The sequence below is a fragment of the Ylistrum balloti genome, unplaced genomic scaffold (genome assembly GCF_031769215.1).
Source record: "Ylistrum balloti isolate Yb309-2 unplaced genomic scaffold, AGI_CSIRO_Ybal_v1 Utg371384, whole genome shotgun sequence".
Lineage (NCBI taxonomy): Eukaryota > Metazoa > Mollusca > Bivalvia > Pectinida > Pectinidae > Ylistrum > Ylistrum balloti.
Window position 1 is genome coordinate 239649 of NW_026782729.1, and position 23592 is coordinate 263240.

Genomic DNA, 23592 nt, shown 5'->3' on the forward strand with positions numbered 1-23592 from the left:
CAAAACCGTTACCATATTTTCTGGATTATAAGCTGTGACTTTTTTCTTAGCGGTCAGGTATGCAGCTTATATACCAGTGTAGCTTAAATGTGGACAAAAAAAAAAAATTGGCAGAATGAAAATTAAAAAAAAAAAAATGAATTGCACCAGTATACCCGTACCAGACGGTACCAAATTTTTTACGAGTACCTGTCCATCATGTGTTTGTGACTGAAACAGATCATCTAGAACTCATTTGTAATTGTATACAGGATGATTTTAAGATTGAAATAAATATAACATTCATCTGAATTTAATGAATCATACCTTTCGATAAAGATCACAATAATATCTTTGATCTTTTGTGGTTGCTATGGAAGCCATAGCAGAAGTTTACAATAGTCTGTTGCATTCTGCGATCGATAGGTCATCAGCGTTTAGGCCAAAATCTAGAACGACTGCCATGCTTGTTTAAAATAAGAATGGCTTTGTGTGATTTACAAGAAATGATATGGGATTATAAGAATTTCGTCAGCATGCAAGGGCCTCCGCTAATATATAATGGTATAGACAGACACTGTTTGAGATATTGTTTAGAAAACCATACATAACGTCAGGTCATATATCTGTACGTAGACAATCTTTGGAGGCTCCCAAGCCAAACGAGTTTGATAATTGCCATTTTGCATTTTTGAAACACGTAAAAAAATAAAGGATTATCTGTGTATAATTCATTGGCAAACTTATATAAAATGTTTCAGTTGTCTGTTATATCAACGAACTTTGGTCGAGGGTTACCACATCATAAGAAAGGGTGTGAGTTATATTCTGGTGTGGCTAATATGTGGATCAAATCGAAAAAAATCTTTAAAAAAATAGCTCTGCAGCTTATAATCCGCAAAATATGATTGTCAATGTTGTTCTTACCCTCCATCCGTTAGTCCAACCAGAAGGCCATGGGGGCCAATAGTGTTGTCCTTGTCTGTCTGTTTCAGTCAGTCCCAAAGTCTAGCCAAGAAGCAGATGGGGTCCAATAGTGTTCTCCTGGCTGTGCCTTAGTACAGCCAAGAATCAGATGGGGACCAAGAATGTTTTTCCAGTTTGTTATTTAAGATGAGGGTTAATATTGTTCTTCCTGTCTGTCCATTTGTCCAGCCAAAACATCAGATGCTGCCAAGTTTAGTTCTTCCTGTCAGTCCATTTGTCCACCCATAAAGCAGATGGGGACTAGTATTATCCATTAGTCTAGTCAAGAAACAGATGAGGGCCAATTGTTATTCTCACTTGTTTGTTTTGCTGTTTCTCAGTTTAGACTATCTCTATTTCTTGGTCAATAGTAGTTATTGCATGGAGGCCCATTTTGGGCGTAGGGGGAAAAAATGCAGTAAACAGTTTTGGAAAGGCTATATTGCTATTTGTATTGAAATCCCATGTGTGAATGGGATTATAAATAACTATGTTTGTGTTTGTAATAGGTTGCGAAACATTAACAACGAAAAAAAATGGTATAAAACTCGCACAACACTGCCAAGGGGCATGCCTGGTATGGAGAAATTCACATACGCCAGTTACAGTGGGAGTTGATACAGAGGACAAATTAATGTAATAGGGCTTCAGCATAAAGTGTTCTGAAGATTGCGGATGTGCACGAGACCAAACACTTGACATACTTATCATTGATACCAAGAGTGGCCTTACCCTGTCAAGTGTTGGGTACAACGAGCCACCAATACACATGCTGTTTGGAATAATGTGCCTGTCATTGTACCAATACTTCCTGTTTCCTACTCATTTACATGTAATCTTCTCTGTTGAATTCTGTTCATTTTCTTATGCAGAAATTATATTTACATATATCAGAATCTTTATTTTCATTTTGTATTATCAAATTGATTAAATTGCATTTGTAATACAAAATTCTTTCAAATTACATTTAGAATTCAGAGATGTTTAAATCTCTTCCCATAATTTAAAAAATGTATTGCTTATAACTAGACATTACTGTGTTTTTGACTGGTGAAATTTTTGTGCTTTACAGTTAATAATGGGACTGTATATAGATTCAACTGGTTAAAGTAAATTCTGACATTGAACCATGGTTAAGATTTGATCACAGACTTATGATGATAAATTCAGAGAAAATTAGTTCAGGAAGGGATAGTCAAGAGCTAGCCTAAAGGATAAGCTAATTGAAGATTTGACGAGGTTGGGTTAGCCAATAGAATAAGGTTTGTGAGGATTTGACGAGGTTGGGTTAGCCAATAGAATAAGGTTTGTGAGGATTTGACGAGGTTGGGTTAGCCTATAGAATAAGGTTTGTGAGGATTTGACCAGGGAGGGTTAGCCTTTAGGATAAGGTTTGTGAGGATTTGACGAGGTTGGGTTAGCCAATAGAATAAGGTTTGTGAGGATTTGACGAGGTTGGGTTAGCCTATAGAATAAGGTTTGTGAGGATTTGACCAGGGAGGGTTAGCCAATAGAATAAGGTTTGTGAGGATTTGACGAGGTTGGGTTAGCCTATAGAATAAGGTTTGTGAGGATTTGACGAGGTTGGGTTAGCCAATAGAATAAGGTTTGTGAGGATTTGACCAGGGAGGGATAGCCTATAGGATAAGGTTTGTGAGGATTTGATTAGGGAGGGATAGCCTATAGAATAAGGTTTGTGAGGATTTGACGAGGTTGGGTTAGCCTATAGAATAAGGTTTGTGAGGATTTGACCGGTGAGGGTTAGCCTTTAGGATAAGGTTTGTGAGGATTTGATTAGGGGAGTTAGCCTATAGAATAAGGTTTGTGAGGATTTGACCAGGGAGGGATAGCCTTTAGGATAAGGTTTGTGAGGATTTAATTAGGGAGGGTTAGCCTATAGAATAAGGTTTGTGATGATTTGATTAGGGGAGTTAGCCTATAGAATAAGGTTTGTGAGTATTTGACCAGGGAGGGATAGCCTTTAGGATAAGGTGTGTGAGGATTTGACCAGGGAGGGATAGCCTTTAGGATAAGGTTTGTGAGGATTTGACCAGGGAGGGATAGCCTTTAGGATAAGGTTTGTGAGGATTTAATTAGGGAGGGTTAGCCTATAGGATAAGCTGTGTGATGATTTGATCAGTGCAGGATAAGCTCAGTCTTTAGGATAAGCTGTGTGAAGCTTTGATAATCAGGTCGAGTTAGTCTAAAGGATAAGCTCTGTGAGATTCCTCAAAGGAGAGATAGCCTTAGAGGTAAGGTCAATGAAGATTTGACCAGTAACAGATATTCTATGGGATAACCACAATGGAGATTTGATCAAAGAAGGAAAGGCTGGAGAGAGCCTTTAGGAATAGCTTGGTGAAAGTTTGTCCAAGGAGGATAGCCTATGGGATAAACTTGGTAAAGATTTGACCAGGCAGGGCAACTTCAAGTATAAGCTCTGTGAAAATTTGACCAATATGCTCAGTGAAGATTTGATCATGATAGGATAGCCAGCAGGATAAGCTCAGTGAAAATTTGACCAATAAGCTTGGTGTAAATTTGACCAGGGAGAGATAGTCTATAGGATAAGCGTACTGTTGGAAAGTATGGGTATGCTGTTTACCACAAGACTGAAGCATGAAGTTGATTGGGAGGAAATTACAAGATTGATAACTACAGACACACCAGATCATTACCTTGTACAGACTTTTTATCACATCCGTTCTTTATAGTGTCACATTTCCTCTCCGCTCAAGGAGGGAACCATTAATAAGGTGTGTTGAAGCCTAAGCTTGACTGGTATAACAATGAAGTCACTTTTTTTTCATAAAGTACCTGATGACCAGTAAATTCCTCACAAGAAGACAGTTCAATGTCATTAAGACAGTTATCTCAAAATCACCAAAACTTTCTCCTATGACATTGAGAAGGCACATGGTAGGTTTCTGCATCAAGGTTACTACATCATTTACATGTATCAGTGGTCACTCCAAAGTCACTGCAAGATCTACATCTTCAAGCCTTCTCCAAAAGGTCACTACACCAACCCTCTCCCAATGTCAGTACAGCATGTACTAACCCTCCCAAAGGTCAGTACAGCATGTACTAACCCTCTCCCAATGTCAGTACAGCATGTATTAACCCTCTCCCAAAGGTCAGTACAAGCATGTACAAACCCTCTCCCAATGTCAGTACAGCATGTATTAACCCTCTCCCAAAGGTCAGTACAAGCATGTACTAACCCTATCCCAAAGGTCACTACAGCATTTAAAACGCCTCTCTGAAGGTTACCAACTTTCATCATCTCCTCCCCTTGGTCACTGCAACCATTTTTACCATGATCACTGCAGCAGTTACCAACCCTCTACCCAAGGTCACAGTTGCCATTTCCTGCCTTTTCCTCAAGGTCATTACATTGGCTACATGCAGGGCCTTTTGAAGGTAACCACTGCAACAGCTGTTCCATCATCGAAATCAGTGTGACAGCTTTAAATCTCTGTCTGGTGTTCATGTTATTGCCAAGGCAAGTCAATTTGGTAACTACGAAGTGTAGAGAGAAAGGACAATCAGAATGGCTGTTTGTACATTGATAATGTGGTGTAAATGAACCTTAATTTAATTCTACCATCGCAGAGATAATGCTGTACTGCAGAGCACTGTGTCATTAAGGAACTGTTTACAGCTGATTTAATTAGTTTCTGGACTTTCTCCAGAGGTTAGCAGGAAATCTAATTTGGTGTGTCACATTCCCAAATCTGCTAGAGTCACATATTAAACTTTAATAGCTTGTAATTTAAATCAATACTTTCAGTTCAAAATCATGTGTTTAAATAGAAATAGATTGAATTGGTTTGTAAAGCACATACAAATATATTACAGCATGATACTGAAATTGGTGTGCCCAATGTTGTATACAGACAATGATTACAAATGATAACCATTGAAACTTTATTTATATTCAACAATGAAATCTATATCTTTTAGGTTGATTTTATCACTACAGCAGTATTTTTTCAAACACCCAGAGGATTTGTGATATCGTTGAAACAATGTCAAAGAATACTATGTCTATACCATTCGTGTATCTAGGCTCAGAGAAAACTCAAACCAAATTACATGCCATGAAATACACACGTACACCAGAGGATAAATGATTTTCTTTATTATGGAATAGTATAACGTGTTTCTACATCCTGAAAAAGGTGACTTTTGGGTTAAATATATACCTTTGGGTTTTTGCAGTTTTTTGTTTACAGATATTGTGTAATTTGCTAAATAGATGGTTTGTATATATGCTGCCTTCTGAGGCAAAATGTACATATACGAGACAAACAAGTGTTCCTTTTAATAACATAGGTTGTTTATTACCAGTAAGTGGTGCATTGTGTTGGAATCCTGTCGTAATTGTGGTAAATTCTGTGCATAATCAGAATGTCATACCTGAGTTAATATGACAATGAAGACAGGATCTAAGTATGTGGTATGCGTGTGACCAGTGACTTGGAGGTAGTTTCCTCTTTTACTGTGGTATTTGTACGATGTACCTTCTCATTGTCTAAATTCCTCACCTAAGGAGTGCTGTTACAGATGTCCAGTCATGCTTGAGTAGCTGGCACTACCACCTGCATACCTGTCTTACATACCTAAGGTATACAAGGGGTCACTATTGTTTTGACTTTCCCCAGGCTAGAAAAAAAAACGAAGAAAATCTGATATACCTGTAGATGTGTAGTGAGCGCATAGGTGAATAGCAGGATTTTACTGAGCTGTCTGGTTATCAGGTTCAGAGGCTGGTGAGTCAATAGTATTTATTGGAAACAGACTGGCCAGGTGATTCATAGCGGGAATATACTCACACTGAAGAAGGTAAGATGGTCTAACGCCACTACCTGGTTATCTAAGGTAACTTTATAGACCTTGGAACTGGGTATTTGTTTTGAATGTTGTTGGCATTATTGATGAAGTAACTTGAAACACTTCTAAGTGGATTATAACATGACAAAATTGTATACAGCAAGGCATTTGATAGGTATTCTATACACTAGCTGCAAACAAATTGCTTTATTAACATTGACAATGAAAAGTTCAGACAGCTGTAAGCGATGCATATTGTATGGTCAGATTTCAAACCTGATATAAGCAATTAAGATTTTACCTCACTTTATTGTCATTTCAATATATTGTCAAATTATAGACCTGTGCATATATAGTGATATATTCTTCATATATTTTACAATATGTAAATATTAGAGATTGCAAATATTTGAAAACTGCTTCAATTCCAAAAATTCTGAAAATGTATGAAATCCTGAAGTTGTAGTATTTGACGCAAGATGTTTCTTTGTGATTCTTAAGCAGTGCATATTTTCTTTGTCTTCATGATATCTATAGTGTGTGTATGTATTGATGATTAAAAACTGAGATGAGTATTTTTTGTAGAATGTTAGGCTAGCATTAACATTAACCGTAACAACTGTGTGATATCTTGACTGAAGTATTGGATGAAATAGAAAGATTTCAACTTTCATAATATATAGAAGTTTTTCTCAAAACAAAAAACCACACACAGAGCTGTATAAATGGATAACAGCATATTTGGAAGTTATGCTGTAAATGTTGATACAATAAAGTCAAGGTCTGTTCTAAGGCATGGCTAAATCTTAGTCCACTGGGGTCATATTTTTACTACATGTATTGATATTCTTGTACACATGTATCTGTATATATTTTCTTAAGTAACAACAAATGTATATATATAGTGACCTGGGACATGGGACATAAATTACCCAACAGAAGGAATTCTGTCTATCTTGGTGGGATGGAATATGACAGTGTGATGTATGGGGTGTCCAGTGCTAGTGACTATACTGTTTATGGAGTATTTATGTGTTGGTGAGATCATTTATAAATGACAGGTTCCACCTTGTCCATCTCACAACTGGTAAACATTGGACAAACAAAACCTCTTTATCTGTCAGCCCTGAGGTAGTCAATATTCAAGGTCTTGTGGGGCTAACTGTTTATTTCTCACATTGTAAATAATGCTTGCGCCACACCAGCCATACAGCCATTTCCTACTTTGTGGCATGGTGTCTGGCTAGATCACCACCATCCTGGACAAGAGTGTATTTAATACCATTAAGTCTAAATTATAGATGAAACGTTTTAGCACATAGTATTTAATAGATGTACAACCAGGCTGACTTAAATAGTTCTGTGATCCTGTGAGACAGACTTCAAGCAGTTATCTAATATCTGTGCCTGGCAAATATGAACATTTCCATCTTTTTGACGTCTTGGTAGACATAGAATTGTATTGTATTATCCCCAAAGGTTGAGTAATATTTCATATACCCTTGCCTAGATTAAAAAATATTTATTGTATTGTCCCTTCAGTTTGACTTACATTTCCCATACCTGACCAGGATTACTTATAAATATTATAATTTCCCCTCAGACTGACCTATATTTCTCATACCCTGGCCAGGATTACTTTTAAATATTATAATTTCCCCTCAGACTGACCTATATTTCTCATACCCTGGCCAGGATTACTTATAAATATTATAATTTCCCCTCAGACTGACCTATATTTCTCATACCCTGGCCAGCATTAGTTATAAATATTATAATTTCCCCACAGACTGACCTATATTTTCCATACCCTGGCCTTAACTACTTATAATACACTGCACTTTTCATAGATATAGTTAGGGTGTGGTAATATGTTTTGTGATCTTTTAAATGGGTGGAGAGAGACAACCTTTTACTATAATTACAATACATGCAGGATTATGTCAACTAAACTCGACAGTCCTAGGCTGTGTAGTGATTTGTGGTTGACAAAATGATGACTGTGCTGGGAACTTTTTGATCAGCCAGGAACAGCAGAAATCTAGTAATGAAATTGGAGTTTCCTATCCTAGTATTATCCCTTTTTCCTGAACAGCTGGTGGCTGCAGAAGCTGTACACAGTTCCTGAAACTAAATACTATCTTGTGTGCTGTTAAATTAAACTTTCCTTCTATTAACTAAAACCAAACAATAATCATCACCCATATAAGTAAATCTAAGTGTAAATATGATCAGGAGACTTACTTATACATGACATGTAGTATCAGGGTAAACTGTGTATTTATACTTATCTAATGATATTGATAATAAGATTGCTATCACTCCGGCACTCATTTCCTTTCTGGCTGCAGATGTCACTTCAACTAATTAAAGTACTGTCAGGGTCCTGTACATACACAAGTTATGGTAGACCTGTTGTATACGCATGTAAATACTTCAATGTTTCGAGATTGAGGGAGCTTTAGACTTAAGGTCCAGGGTGAAAATTCTAGTCTGTAGAAGGAAAGTCGTAACTGTCTAGAAGGAAAATTATCACCATTTGTCAGGTAAGTTTTGTCTTTCTAGAGTAAAAATTATAATGTATTGACAGATAGGTCATGTCTGTCCAGGGTTAAAATTATAACAATTCGTCTGATAAGTCTAATAGTCTTTCTAGGGTCAAAATGAAAATCTATTGGTGGAAAGGTCATGTCTGTCCAGGGTAAAAATTATAACTTTTTGGTGGATACATTTTGTCTTTCCAGGGTAAAAATGAATATCTGTTGTTGGTTAGGTCATATCTGTCCAGGGTAATAATCTGTGGGTTTATAGGTCATGTCTGTCCAGGGTAAAAAAACAATCTGTTGTTGGATAGGTCATGTCAGTCCAGATTAAAAGAAAAGTGTGCTATGACACAGAATCCCTATTTACATACATGGTCATTAAACACTGAGATGTTGAACGCAGATCTATGAGTGTTGACTACTGGAGCAGACCTGCTGTTGACTCATTGTTGGTTCAGTAATCATTTCCACGTTTGTGGTAATTAGCTCTGCAGCCATAATTAATTATATTGATGTTGGAATAGGGTATTAACTGGAATATTTAACTGGCATATTTTTCCTTAGGGTAAGGTGCTCATGACATTTTACTAGTAGTGTTGATAAAGTGCTGATTTATAGCAGTAACAAAACAGTATCCCAATCAATACAGTGAGTCTAGGTGATTCATGAGGTTATAGCATCATCAGCACAGAGCAGCTCGCCACCACACAGCCAGTCTGTTAGTACTGTGACTGGAGGTGGTGGTGGTTCTGAACTGGTGAGTACAGTTAGTGAATTCTCAGAAGGGATTTGCAATACTTTCCACTGGAGTAATTATTTTCTGACCAGCAATTGAAGCTTTCCAAAGGTAAAACATATTGCAGGTTAAATGTTTTTTTCTATCTAACCTATTTGCAGTGAAATTAACCCATGGAGTATAAATCAAAATGAATGGGTTGTACCTGTTCACTTTTAGAGGATTGAGATTAATTGTACAGGTTAACAAAGGGCACAGCTACTTACTGTCCTATTTATGTCAAAATACAGGGTAGGACAAAGCAGGTGCCCGGATGCCAGTAAAAGTATCAACACAGTACATGTGTACCTATATTTTAGTGGTTTGTGGAAATTTCTCTGCCTTAACAGGACTAGTATCGCTAGTCTCTTTTGCCGGGAATGGAGCTTCTGTCTAGTATAAAGGTGTTTTGAACTATTTCTTTAATTCTTGTTGGATATGATTTGAAAATCAGAAATTGAAATTAGCATATTTTGGATAAGGGGTTAGGATACTGATTTTTTTCTTTTGGAGTTCCTATTTATCAAAATTAATGTACAGTGTATTAGAGTTGATGCAGAAGTCTGAGTATAAGTGTGTGGTCTCTTCATTTACTTGTGTGACTGCATTTGACTTGTGATTATGTGCAGTATATACTACAGTGCTATTTGATTGACGTTCCCCTCCCACTCGACACAAACCCACCCCTTGTTCTGTTTGTGGTATATGTATCTGCTGCTGCTTTCCATCTCCCATAGTCTTGTTTTTAGTGAAGCATGTGTGCCCCTCGCTCAGTCCTGATTTTAGCATGAGTAGTGCCCTTTCCTTCCCCTGCCATGATTTCAAAATGATTGGTGTGCCCCTTTCCCTCAATCTTGTTTTCAGTATTACAGGTTTGCCTCCACCTCAGGTGTAGCTTGAATGTGGCCTTATCCCCTTTTCTTGCCCTTAGTCTTTGTTTTAAGTATGCTTGGTGTCCTCTCCACCCCTCTAAATTTTACAATGACTGGTGTTCTGATCCCGCTGTCCAAGTCCTGTTTGTAGTATGAATGTTGTATCCCCTCCTCTCCCAGTCCTGATCTTAGTATGGCTGGTGACTCTTCTCCTTTAGATGACCTGATTATGGCATTCCATCAGTGCTGTATGACTGATGTCCTCTCACTGGTGCTCCAAGTAATTATTTTAGTATAAAAGTTACTTCAGTCTTGTTTTCAGTATGTCTGGTGCCCCCTCCATGGTGCCCTCTTCAGTCTTGTTTTCAGTATGTCTGGTGCCCCCTCCATGGTGCCTCTCTTCAGTCTTGTTTTCAGTATGTCTGTTGCCCCCTCTATACTGCCCTTCTTCAATCTTGTTTTCAGTATGTCTGGTGCCACATCCATGGTGCCCCTCTTCAGTCTTGTTTTCAGTATGTCTGGTGCCCCCTCCGTGGTGCCCCTTTTCAGTCTTGTTTTCAGTATGACTGGTGCCAAACCTATCAGATGTTGGTGATAACCAACCTGACACATCATCACCTTCAGATTCATTGGTCATTTTTCAAACTTGCCCTGCACTACCAGATGCTTGCCTGTGTCTGGGTGGATGAGGTCATACTACCACTTAGGGTCATGTCCACTCATTTATATGCCCATCAACACTCCCCAGGGTCCAGATCTTATCTTAACACTCCCACCACATGGATCCAGCAAGTATATATATTTATTATAAGGAACACTTTCCATATTGGCATCAGATATGTTGGAGGAGATGTGTGTCTGATAAGTGTTTGTAATCCAGAAATGTTTACAACTGTTGAAATTTAGCTGGAGTAATATGAAATGGTAGAACTGATGCCTGGCACATGTATATCGTAGTGTCAAATTAATTCATCACTTTTGCAGCTATATAATGAAAGTGCTCTTTGCTGATAATAACTATTAGGAAATACACCTGCCATTTCAGAAAAAAAATAAATGGAATTTGTTTGATATTGAACAAAATACTAATTTTGACAATATCATAATATCACAATATCATATCATATATATACCATAAAGATGGGAAAAAACAGGAAATACCAGACATCATTATTCCAAAAGGAGTGAAATCTCTGGCATGTAGCCATGATGGATTCTAAAGATAAGAAGAGTACATGCCGTACATCGAGATAAACAAACAAGACCGAGGATATGTCTATCCTGTGTGCAAATTTAGTGTTGATGGTGCTAGTCAGCATCAAAGGAAATCAACATTGAGGAAGTGATGCGGGACTAACACATCAGTCACTACAAATGTCAAATTAGCCACCCATCTGTGGTTATTGACCAAGAGACCTGCTGTGGAGATAAAATATGGACCTTGGAGTGTTTCGGTCTAGACAGGGGTGACTGGGGTCCTGTAATGATTTTGTGATAATGATACAGTGTTGGGTGGGTAAACACAGAGGTCAGGATACACTGCCTTCACAAGGGTTTAGGGAACAGACAGAAAAGTATTTTGATAGTCGCACTTCCCTCACTACCTATTGTGATTCTCTTGCTTTGAATAATATAATGTTTTGACCAACAAAGTCATGCACTGAAAAGCTGACAGGTCAAAATAGTGTTAAACCTGTTAGATAAATCAATAGATAAACAAACTGGACTTGTCATCCTATATTAACTGATTTTATGTCTTGAGGAAAAATAATGGTCATCATTGTTTAGTTTCCAGATCTCCTTTTACATTTCTAAGAATAACCGGTTTGAATTTCATAAAATATTTTGAAAGCATCTACAGCGTGAAAAGATCATTGCTGGATGTGAAATTCATACCAATCCAAAAATCTCGGATTTTATTCAATGGACTTATTTTCAGTATTATGGAGGTGATGTGAATAACAAGGTTATTGCATTCACATATGAGTGTTATATTGGCCTAGTGGTATCACACTTGCCTTTCACCTAGCTATTTTGGGTTGAATGCCCAAACGGATGTAAAATTGAAGGGAGTCACCTGCCCGACCATGTGGATTTTTCCCCCTGAGTACTCGGGTTTCCTTCCATATCAAGACCCCTCTATGTGCTTACATCCAGCTACATATAAGAAGCGCAATTAATTAAAGTTGCAATAACCTGTTTCATAATTCTTATAAGAATAAATGAATCAGGTCATTGCATTAGGATATGGGCGACAAGGTCATTGCATTAGGATATGGGCGACAAGGTCATTGCATTAGGATATGGGCGACAAGGTCATTGCGTTAGGATATGGGCAACAAGGTCATTGCATTAGGATATGGGTGACAGGGTCATTGCATTAGGATATGGGCGACAAGGTCATTGCATTAGGATATGGGCGACAAGGTCATTGCATTAGGATATGGGCAACAAGGTCATTGCATTAGGATATGGGCGACAAGGTCATTGCATTAGGATATGGGCGACAGGGTCATTGCATTAGGATATGGGCAACAAGGTCATTGCATTAGTATATGGGCAACAAGGTCATTGCATTAGGATATGGGCGACAAGGTCATTGCATTAGGATATGGGCGACAGGGTCATTGCATTAGGATATGGGCGACAAGGTCATTGCATTGGGATATGGGTGACAGGGTCATTGCATTAGGATATGGGCGACAAGGTCATTGCATTGGGATATGGGTGACAGGGTCATTGCATTAGAATATGGGCGACAAGGTCATTGCATTTGGATATGGATGACAAGGTCATTGCATTTGGATATGGATGACAAGGTCACTTCATTGGGATTTGAGTGACAAGGTCATTGCTTTGGGATATGGGTGACAGGGTCACTGCACTGGAATAAGGGTAACAAGGCCATTTGGCCACAACATGGGTTGTAAGAGATGGATAGAGATGAGATGGGAAACAAGGACTGCATGGGTAGACATATTTATGTAAATATCCAAACATTTATGCTGATATTTCATGTCCATTAGACATAGGTCAGACAATGCACCTGTCATGTTCAAACCTTGGGTGCATCACAGCATGTGAAGTACTTTATACTGTATTGATAATTCTGTGAAGAAAAGTTATGTAAAGGTCACCAGGCCTTAGTTTGTGTGATAATTCTGCTATCTGTACAGCAATATGATAAGTCTCTTCTGGGAGAGATAGAAGTAACTGCTGGTAATACTGATAGGGTTGATCAATGGATGTCCTGGTACACTGCTGCACTCTACTGACTTTCACTATCAAACTATCATGCTGAGAAACCCTTTTACAATTCAGATGTCTCCGTGAAGTATGTTCTGGCAAATTTGGCCATGTCCATTTGTAGTTGATATCAGTGAAACAGTAATTAAGTTAATCTGTATGGGAGGTAGAACATTGTTTTTTTTTATATTAAATGCCCTTGTTTTAAAATTAACTAGATCCATAGTCTTTGTGCTCAATATTAAATGAATAGTATTACTTTTGTGTCTATGTTGACTATCAAAATATTATTTTCCACACCTGCTGGAGTTTCTGTATTCACAATCTCTGGGATATTTACCAGAATATTGGAGTCTTTTTATTGACAACTTTTGGGATATATACTATGCAAGCAGGAGTTTCTATATTGACAACCTCTGGATTATTTTTTTAGACATGCTGGAGTTTCTCTATTGACAACCTCTGGATTAATTTTTAGACATGCTGGAGTTTCTATATAGACAACCTCTGGATTAATTTTTAGACATGCTGGAGTTTCTATATTGATAACCTCTGGATTAATTTTTAGACATGCTGGAGTTTCTATATTGACAACCTCTGGATTATTTTTTTAGACATGCTGGAGTTTCTCTATTGACAACCTCTGGATTAATTTTTAGACATGCTGGAGTTTCTATATAGACAACCTCTGGATTATATTTTAGGCATGCTGGAGTTTCTATATTGACAACCTCTGGATTATATTTTAGACATGCTGGAGTTTCTATATTGACAACCTCTGGATTATTTTTTTAGACATGCTGGAGTTTCTCTATTGACAACCTCTGGATTAATTTTTAGACATGCTGGAGTTTCTATATAGACAACCTCTGGATTATTTTTAGACATGCTGGAGTTTCTATATTGATAACCTCACATGCTGGAGTTTCTATATTGACAACCTCTGGATTATATTTTAGACATGCTGGAGTTTCTATATTGACAACCTCTGGATTATTTTTTTAGACATGCTGGAGTTTCTATATTGACAACCTCTGGATTATTTACCACTCATGCTGGAGTTTCTATATTGACAATGTTGAGGACATTTATTTCACATGGACACATTTACAAAACATGCTCTGTTTTCTATATTGACAATCTCTGGGACATCTAACAAGGTATGCTGGAGTTTTTGAATTGGCAACCTCTGTGACATTTATCACACATGCTGGATTTTCTGCATAATTTGACAATCTGTTAGTCATTTAACGTGCATACAAGTGTAAGCTTGTTGTCAATTTCAGTAATTATTGCAGTATTTATTTTCCTGTCTATATGTTGACTTCAATATGTCTACAAGCTATATTTATACTTGTCTATCTTTCTCAAGTCTATAGACAAGAAGATGATTTATGTAAATGCTGATGTGTCTATATACCCACATTCCATTGTTCATTCATGGGTAGGTTGTATGTCTTTAGGTCATTGTAGTGTATCAGGTTTACTGTGTCTCCACCCCTATATTGGAAGTAGTAGAAGTCCGCAGGCAATCCCATGATTAAATCTCTCCGATTTCACCCATATGCCCATGTCTTTGTTGGGTACATGCCTAGCATAGCTTGCATCAATTAACTCTCCTGTTATTGTCCCGATGTGGCAGGTTCTGATTAGTGATTTACACAAACTACAATACTGTATTATTTACAAAATCATATATTTTTTTGAAACTCCAGGGTTTTCCTGCCTTTATTGTAAAGAAAACAGTTGTTTATGTGGGAGAAAATCTTACACAATGGAGATTTGCATGTGACAGATAGACACTGTAATGGAGTAACAAAAATGGAAAACCAATAACTTTTTTCATGTCTTATCATAATACTTAAGTGAATGTGTTCTGTTATCTGCAATTTCCATGTTGTAGAATGAACAAAAAGGTGTAGCGAGAGGGGTAGGTGACCTTAAATGAAGGATGGTGTCTTTATGTAGTAATATTAAGATGAGAACACTGATCCGATAACCGCTTAGTTATTAGGATAGCCTTTTAGGGTGCCTTAGTTTATGATAAAGCTGGTGTGGTCAGTCTGTATCCAGCCTTCATTGATATGAGGCAAGTATAATCCAGCCAGTGTGACCTTGATCTGTGAAAGGGTTTTTTAAAGTCTTGTACACTTATCACTTCTTAATCTGAATGGCAGTTTTACTAGAAGTTTATGCTAGTTTTTACTAAAATTAAACGACACTACACTAATTTGTGTAGAAATGAGGTGATATGGGGCTTGACCTGCCAAAAACATTTGCCTTTATTGTGTAAAAATTGCTGTATCCCCTTCTTAATCACTATTACACTGCTATGTAAGGTTACTACTTACTTACTATTACACTGCTATGTTAGGTTACAAAGAATTTGTCCATATATTGTAAAGAATTGTAATATTGTAGAAAGCAGATGAGCTGTTGGCAGAAAACAGTATTGTAGCTGTTTTTATCTGAAATAAGGCAATATGGCTTTACCATGAAAAGGAAATTTTTCATATAGAAGAATTGACTCTGAAAAATAAGTGGTTTCTCTCGTTTCTTTGCCTCTCTCTCCTATATCAAAGATAAGCAGTCATTCTGAATGGGACCACAAAAATGCTAAATGTACATTAGAGCTTGGTCATAGAGAACCAATTAAGACTGAGGCCTATTAGGGTTGTTATGCCGGATGTCAGTCATACTTTGGGGTATCGACTTGTTGTAAGAATAATAAGTAGGTTTAATTGTATAGGACTGGTAGTATACCTTTCATATGACACAAATGACCAACAGAATTGATGATTTTCTGGAAATGATCCTGAAAAATGTTATGAACAAAAAAAAGGCTTTCTATGGTAATTTTTTATGTAGCTGTATCCCATAGTTCTTAGATAATCATACATGTAGCTGTATCCCATAGTTCTTAGATATATCATACATGTAGCTGTATCCCATAGTTCTTAGATAATCATACATGTAGCTGTATCCCATAGTTCTTAGATATATCATACATGTAGCTGTATCCCATAGTTCTTAGATAATCATACATGTAGCTGTATCCCATAGTTCTTAGATATATCATACATGTAGCTGTATCCCATAGTTCTTAGATATATCATACATGTAGCTGTATCCCATAGTTCTTAGATAATCATACATGTAGCTGTATCCCATAGTTCTTAGATATATCATACATGTAGCTGTATCCCATAGTTCTTAGATAATCATACATGTAGCTGTATCCCATAGTTCTTAGATATATCATACATGTAGCTGTATCCCATAGTTCTTAGATATATCATACATGTAGCTGTATCCCATAGTTCTTAGATAATCATACATGTAGCTGTATCCCATAGTTCTTAGATAATCATACATGTAGCTGTATCCCATAGTTCTTAGATATATCATACATGTAGCTGTATCCCATAGTTCTTAGATAATCATACATGTAGCTGTATCCCATAGTTCTTAGATAATCATACATGTAGCTGTATCCCTTGGTTCTTAGATATATTTGAAGGTTTAAGATAAGTATTGGATGTTATTGAAGGTTTAAGATAAGTATTTGATGTTATTGAAGGTTTAAGATAAGTATTTGATGTTATTGAAGGTTTAAGATAAGTATTTGATGTTATTGAAGGTTTAAGATAAGTATTGGATGTTATTGAAGGTTTAAGATAAGTATTTGATGTTATTGAAGGTTTAAGATAAGTATTTGATGTTATTGAAGGTTTAAGATAAGTATTGGATGTTATTGAAGGTTTAAGATAAGTATTGGATGTTATTGAAGGTTTAAGATAAGTATTGGATGTTATTGAAGGTTTAAGATAAGTATTTGGTGTTATTGAAGGTTTAAGATAAGTATTTGATGTTATTGAAGGTTTAAGATAAGTATTGGATGTTATTGAAGGTTTAAGATAAGTATTGGATGTTATTGAAGGTTTAAGATAAGTATTGGTTGTTATGAAGGTTTAGAATAATTATTGGAAATTATTGAAGGGTCATATTCAATATTGCAAACCAAACTGGAGCTGTCAGGGGAAAGTGTCTGTGAGAATTGCCTACAGTTGGGCTGAAGATTGGTGAGACTGGATTCCTAAGTTGGGAGTTATCTGATAGTGTTAGCAGCTGTTTGTGTGTGTACCACTATATATATGTAGGTCAATTGTATTGCACTTAAAAAAAACACACAATTATAACCTAATTCTTCAGAGCTATGTAAAGAATCCTGTCAGTAGACTAAGATAGAACTGTGTGCACTGGTTCTTTTTTGACCTTTAAAGCTTTAGTGAATGTTTGTAATAATTGATAACCTAGTCTTCTTTCCCAACGTGTAAGAGATTTTCTTTTGAGCTAATGAGCACATAAATATGGCATAAATTTCCATCTCCATGGTCCAAATATTGGTATAACCTAATAAATTGTAATAGTTATGGTATAAGGACCAAAGAGTTGAAAATTTGAACCAAATCTTTTGTCATAGAAGTAAATGGATTCTTGGATTCTTGTGACCTTCTTATTTTGGTGTTATATAGTAAATGTGGGTTTTTTTTTGTTGTAGATTGAATGATAGATTTAATACATAACAGAACAAGGTCATCTCTAAATGATAAAAACAAGAAACTTGCCTGGATTTTGGAAATCAAATTTATATGGCAAATTGCATTAAATGGCAGTTCTGTAATTTGATTTCGCCTCTTGTCTGATTTTTCTACTCACTTAAGGTTTCTTATTTACTGATCATATTCTGATATTCAATGGAATTACCTATTTACTCAAGTCAGATGTGTAAAATTGCTTGTCCCATATAACTGGAAATTGTGCCTTGTATGATCTTTCAACATCTCAAGGAATTAACAAAATGACAGATATGTTTATAGGTTTATATCTTGTCAGTTTTTCTCTATAAACTGGCCAGTGTGATGGATTCAAATCTCTGGATGACATTGTTTTAACAGCACATCACAAATAGCCTGATGGTGTGGCCAGAGACAACCTTGAAAATGGATAAGATCAATTCTACAGTGGATTTCATTAATCTTATCCTTAGGGCACTGTGATGCTGTAAAATTAGGATTCAAGGCTATAGACATAATGTTAGACACACAGTTCATTGATCCTACATCCTGAGGAGATTGCATGTCTGATTTGTAAAGTATATGTAGGTTATTGCAACAGATGACTTCTGTTTAGTTTACTACTCTTACTGGCTTTAATGGTAATTATCATATGGAAATTCAGAGTCTGGCTTTGTAAAACAACTTGGTGTTGAGATTGGTAACTGTCTTTTTCATAATTTGGATGACTTTTGTGTTGAATTAGACATTCCAGTGGAGAGTTTGCCCCATAACCTGGTCCTATCATTGCCTAACTAGTGATACTTTATAGGCTAGTCACCTAACTGGTGACATTGAAAGGTCAAGGCTGGATTAAATGACTTTATATAGACCTATCATTGCCGAATTTCTAATAGCCTTGGCTAGTCATGTCATCTAATCATTTAATTTTAAGGTTATATTCACATCTTTTCCTATCTTGGGATATTTTGTTGTCACTCCTTAGAATATCCTTGTGACATTTGTACCTGACCTCAATTACCTTAGATATTCCTATCATTGCTTAAACTTAATAGTAACATCCTTCACTTGTCATCTTTTTTAATTGTACCCAACTCCTTGTCATGTCTTTGCCCAACTTGTGACATGCAAGCTTGATTTGGTTATTTGAAAACTTGGTAACAAATAACATGAGAGCTGCTATAACAACAAACAAAGGTAAAGCTGATAAATGATTAAACATTTTAACAAATATATCAGCCATGAAATAAGTTCATTGCTAAAAACAGAAAGTAATATACCCTTCAAAATTAGTAGGGAGAATAACATTTATATTTCCATGAAGAGATTCGATGGACTATTTATTATGCTCTAATATGAGGTTCCAACATGATCGATCTCAACAAGGAGAAGTGCACAAGAGCCATCCCTCTTTTTTGCATCATTTAGGATTTATTACCCTTTGTTATTTTCCATCCTTTCATCCAGAGCATTACAATAAAACTTTACAAGGTATCAACATAAAAAATTCATAGGTAGGTAGATCTCAACGAGAAGGAGAGCAGTGCACAAGAATCATAACTCTCTTATTGCCCTTTGTTATTTTTCATATTAAATTTTGTCCTTTACGGGGAGCATAACCCATCTGTGACGGCCCTTGTTAAAGTTGTTATGAACTTACTTGGACATGATTAATGAGTTATCTGCCCTTTGATGGAAATACTAATATCTTAATATATCTAATGGGTCTTCAGACTGCTGTAACGGGCTTTCTGCATACCAGAAAAGTTATGTATTGTAATATCTTTTCCACAAAAAGACAGGCAATGTATTAAAATGAAATGTAGGTAATATAAGTACATGGTTATTTGAATACAAATATTGGCAAAAAGTTTATTATTATTCACAATATTTGGAGGATGTTAACAGTTACACACCTGTACAAGTACTTTGCTTAAGAGCGTCAGTATTCATCTACATACATATATACATTATGTGTATAAGTATGTGACTATGCATGTCTTCTTCAAGTGCAGACATTCACAGATAAAATGATAGTTAACACAGCTTAAAGACCTACTAGGTTATAATCTACCACATAATTGACTTTCACTAGCAGTGTAGTGTACATCACATTGGTGGTAGATATATATGGGTGATTGATGTGTTGGCCTGAGGCCTGTACCCAGATTTACCTGAGAGTTACCTGATGTGCACCTTAATGCTGGTACTATAGGTAATATATATCAATCACTAGCTGCTGTCTGACACTGGAATGTCTGCTGAAGTCCTACAGTAACAGCTGCCTTTATCAATAGTAAGTGTTTTTGTATTAGTCCCATGTAAACCTATAAGTGAATTTTACACAATTACTTACCTCTCACATATTTTTGAATGCACAACTAAATTTAATATTCAATACACAAATACTTATTAGGTACAGGGTCCCTACATTTCAACAAATACAATGTACAGCAACATCTGGTATTTCTGTTGTAAAGAGATTATAGACTTTTCTCCATGATAACTGTAACAAATGGTGATATCTGTACATTATATTGTGTAAGATACTATAGTAACACAAAAGATTATGGACTAGTAGAATATTGCAAAAGGTATATCTATCAGCAACATGCTGTTCAATATATATTTTGATTAAAGTATTGAAGAATGACAAAGAAATTGACAAAAGACAAGTTAACTCCAAAGAGAATAACATTGTAGACTCTCCCATGCTTTTTTACACAATACCTATGATATGTATTAGAGCTACACAATTATACCACACATTATCTTGTGATAATTAAAGAATTGAAAATATATGCTAGTATACAACGTACCTGTGACTATCAACTAATTCATCATTATAAAGTGTCAATAGATGCATTCTTATCAGCTTCAACTCTGCCATATGTTGCATACATTCAAGTTAGTCATCAGTTCTTTAAACTTTCATACAAATTTTTAAAGAAAAAAAATTGTCATCAAATCTCTTGATTTTGCCAGGTGTCATGTGATAATGACCTTGTCATGACCTGCTTGAATTCAGAAAAACACAGCTATATTCTCCAGATTCATCACTGTGTTTCAAAATAAGAAAATCAAAGTCAGTATTCGGAAGCCAAAGAGATATCTATATCAAACATGCAGTATCCACTAAATATGCATTATCATATAAACAAGATGTCATCTAAATATAGACAATATCTTCATATTAACACAATATCTTCTAAGTATAGACAATATCTTCATATAAACACATAATTATCTGAATATAGACAATATCTTCATATAAAAACAATACCATCTAAGTATAGACAACATCTTCATATAAACACAATATCATCTAAATATAGACAATATCTTCATATAAACACAATATCTTCTAAATATAGACAATATCTTGACATGAAAACAATATCATTGAGATAAAGACAATATCAACAAAATTACATAACAACATCATTCTAATCTGAATGATAAAGGACAATATATAAAATATTTAATCATTGGAAATGGACAACACTTCTAAAATACTGAAATTTATTAATATACATTTCATTGTTATTAAACTCTGAACGAAAATACCTGGTAGGTTAAATCTGGTAGTGTACAGAAATTAACATTTACTTGTACTGCGAGTGTGGGTTCTAAGAATCCTGACATCATATGCTGGAATTTACAAAAGCCTATCTGTATTTTCCTCCATCGTCTAATGTATACAGTTCACTTTACTTTACATTTCAACAGATAAATAAGAACCGCCACAAGAATGGTTGAAGTTGTGCAAATTATCAGATGCCTGTAAATCCTATGAAATTGAATCTTTATGCATTAGAGATAAGAGGAAGCATATTTAAAAAGCCAGTCAATTATTCTAAAGATCTTTGTCCAAAACATGTTTTTCTTGGTAAATTAGATTTTCAGGGAGCTTTTGTATGTGTTTCTATGGCAACAAGTGACATTGATGTCTGTATTTTAGAATGCTTGTCAGGAAATAGGCTTCATATACAATAATCACTCAGTTGTGATCAAGTTTTTAAGATAAAAGACCAAAACCAAAGTAAGGAAAACATAATTTGGGAAGAATGTTTTGGGTGGCTAGTTCATATTGATAACACAAAATATGTCATTCAGTGAATGGTTACAATATCCAGACTCATTACTGGTTATCTGACTGAGGTTTATATGTTTTTTTATCTGAGATTGAGGAGTTAGGTTTCATATTGATAAATAAAAATGGAAATGGAGAGGCTTAGATATCAGAGTGGTGCTTAAACTAATAACCATTTTGTCAGTAAACTAATCACAAACCTCATTTAATAGTTTTTTCCTACCTTTCTTACAATTACCTAAAACATGTTTATTCCTCAGAGAAAGGGTACTGTTTATTGTTAATAATTGGGTCTGAAAAAGGTAAAATTTTAACATCTCTTGCTTCGCTAAAAGATTGTTCAATGGTGAGTTATCTGAGGTATAATTAATATTAGAATATTAGAACTGGATCTCTATCACAATGCAAGTCTGTTGTTAAACTTACAATTGGTTTCAGTCAAAAATAATGTGTTTATAATTGAGTTTTCATTCAAATTGAGGTGGTGGTGAGATGAATTGTTATAACCCTCTCCATGGATCATGTGTAATGTTGAAAGAGTTATTCCCCTTGTTTTTACTGAAAAAGTTGTTCTGACTGGAGATGTAATTGTTGTGTGTTTCAGACTCATTGACACTGACACAGCTATAGGCAAAAATGGGAAACAAAAGCGGTAAGCAAAAGAAAAAGGACAAAGAAGCTAAGAACAAGGAGGAGGCAGAACAAAAGGTAAATGGCACTGCTGAGGAAAAACCTGCTGAGGCAGCCACAGATACGCCCGCAGAGAACACAGAAGCAGCTAGTAATGAAAATGAAGGTGAGAAAGGCGGTGGGGGTGATGGTGGTGGGGAGGCATGTCAGGAGGATAAGGCTGGGGACCAGGCACCCGAAAAAACTATTACTAATACTAGTGAAACAAAGGCTGACAATGACAGTAGTACACCAGCCCCTGTCAGTTCAGGGGACAGTGAGCCAGTACAAAGTGTAGATAATAGTAATTCTGATACCAAGGAGGAAGTCAGTCCCTCCAGTCAGACAGAGTCTGTGGTAAAAAGTAGTGAATCTGAGAAAGCGGTAGAGGCGGCAAAAGATGAAACAGTTAGTGAAACGCAAGCACCGGTGGAGCAAACTGTAGCTAAACAGGAAACAACCGTTGAAGTGCAGCCTCCCACACCAGTGGAAGAGGTATCAGCACCTCCTGCACCTGTGGAGGAGTCACCAGCACCACCTGCACCAGTGGAAGAGCCAGTGGCACCACCTGCACCAGTGGAAGAGCCAGTGGCACCACCTGCACAAGTGGAAGAGCCACCGGCACCACCTGCACCAGTGGAAGAGCCACCGGCACCTCCTGCACCTGTGGAAGAGCCACCAGCACCACCTGCACCAGTGGAAGAGCCACCTGCTCCAGTGGAAGAGCCACCAGCACCTGTGGAAGAGCCGCCAGCACCTGTGGAAGAGCCACCAGCACCATCTGCACCAGCGGAAGAGCCACCGGCACCACCCGCACCAGTGGAAGAGCCACCTGCTCCAGTGGAAGAGCCGCCAGCACCTGTGGAAGAGCCACCAGCACAATCTGCAGAAAGCCTGGAGTCACAAACAAAAGGTCTGGTACATTATCACATTATTTTATCAAATTCCCCATTTTGGCAATCTTCTTAATTCTGCATTTCTTGAAAACTTTCTTTCTGCTGAATGAATCTGCTTTGTCTAGATCTGTTAATGGCTT

General features: G+C 36.5%; 1 protein-coding gene across 3 annotated transcripts in view; it reads left to right on the forward strand.

Annotated features, from left to right (window-relative positions):
* Positions 1 to 23592, forward strand: part of LOC132562243 (fibrous sheath CABYR-binding protein-like) — a 56880-nt gene that overhangs the window by 28417 nt on the left and 4871 nt on the right. Inside the window, exons 1-2 of one of the 3 annotated variants that reach the window (XM_060226982.1) lie at positions 8998 to 9081; positions 22492 to 23469. In XM_060226982.1, the coding sequence (XP_060082965.1) occupies positions 22524 to 23469 (946 nt within the window). In that variant the 5' untranslated portion in view covers positions 8998 to 9081; positions 22492 to 22523. The other 2 variants (XM_060226981.1, XM_060226979.1) reach the window with 2 other exon arrangements.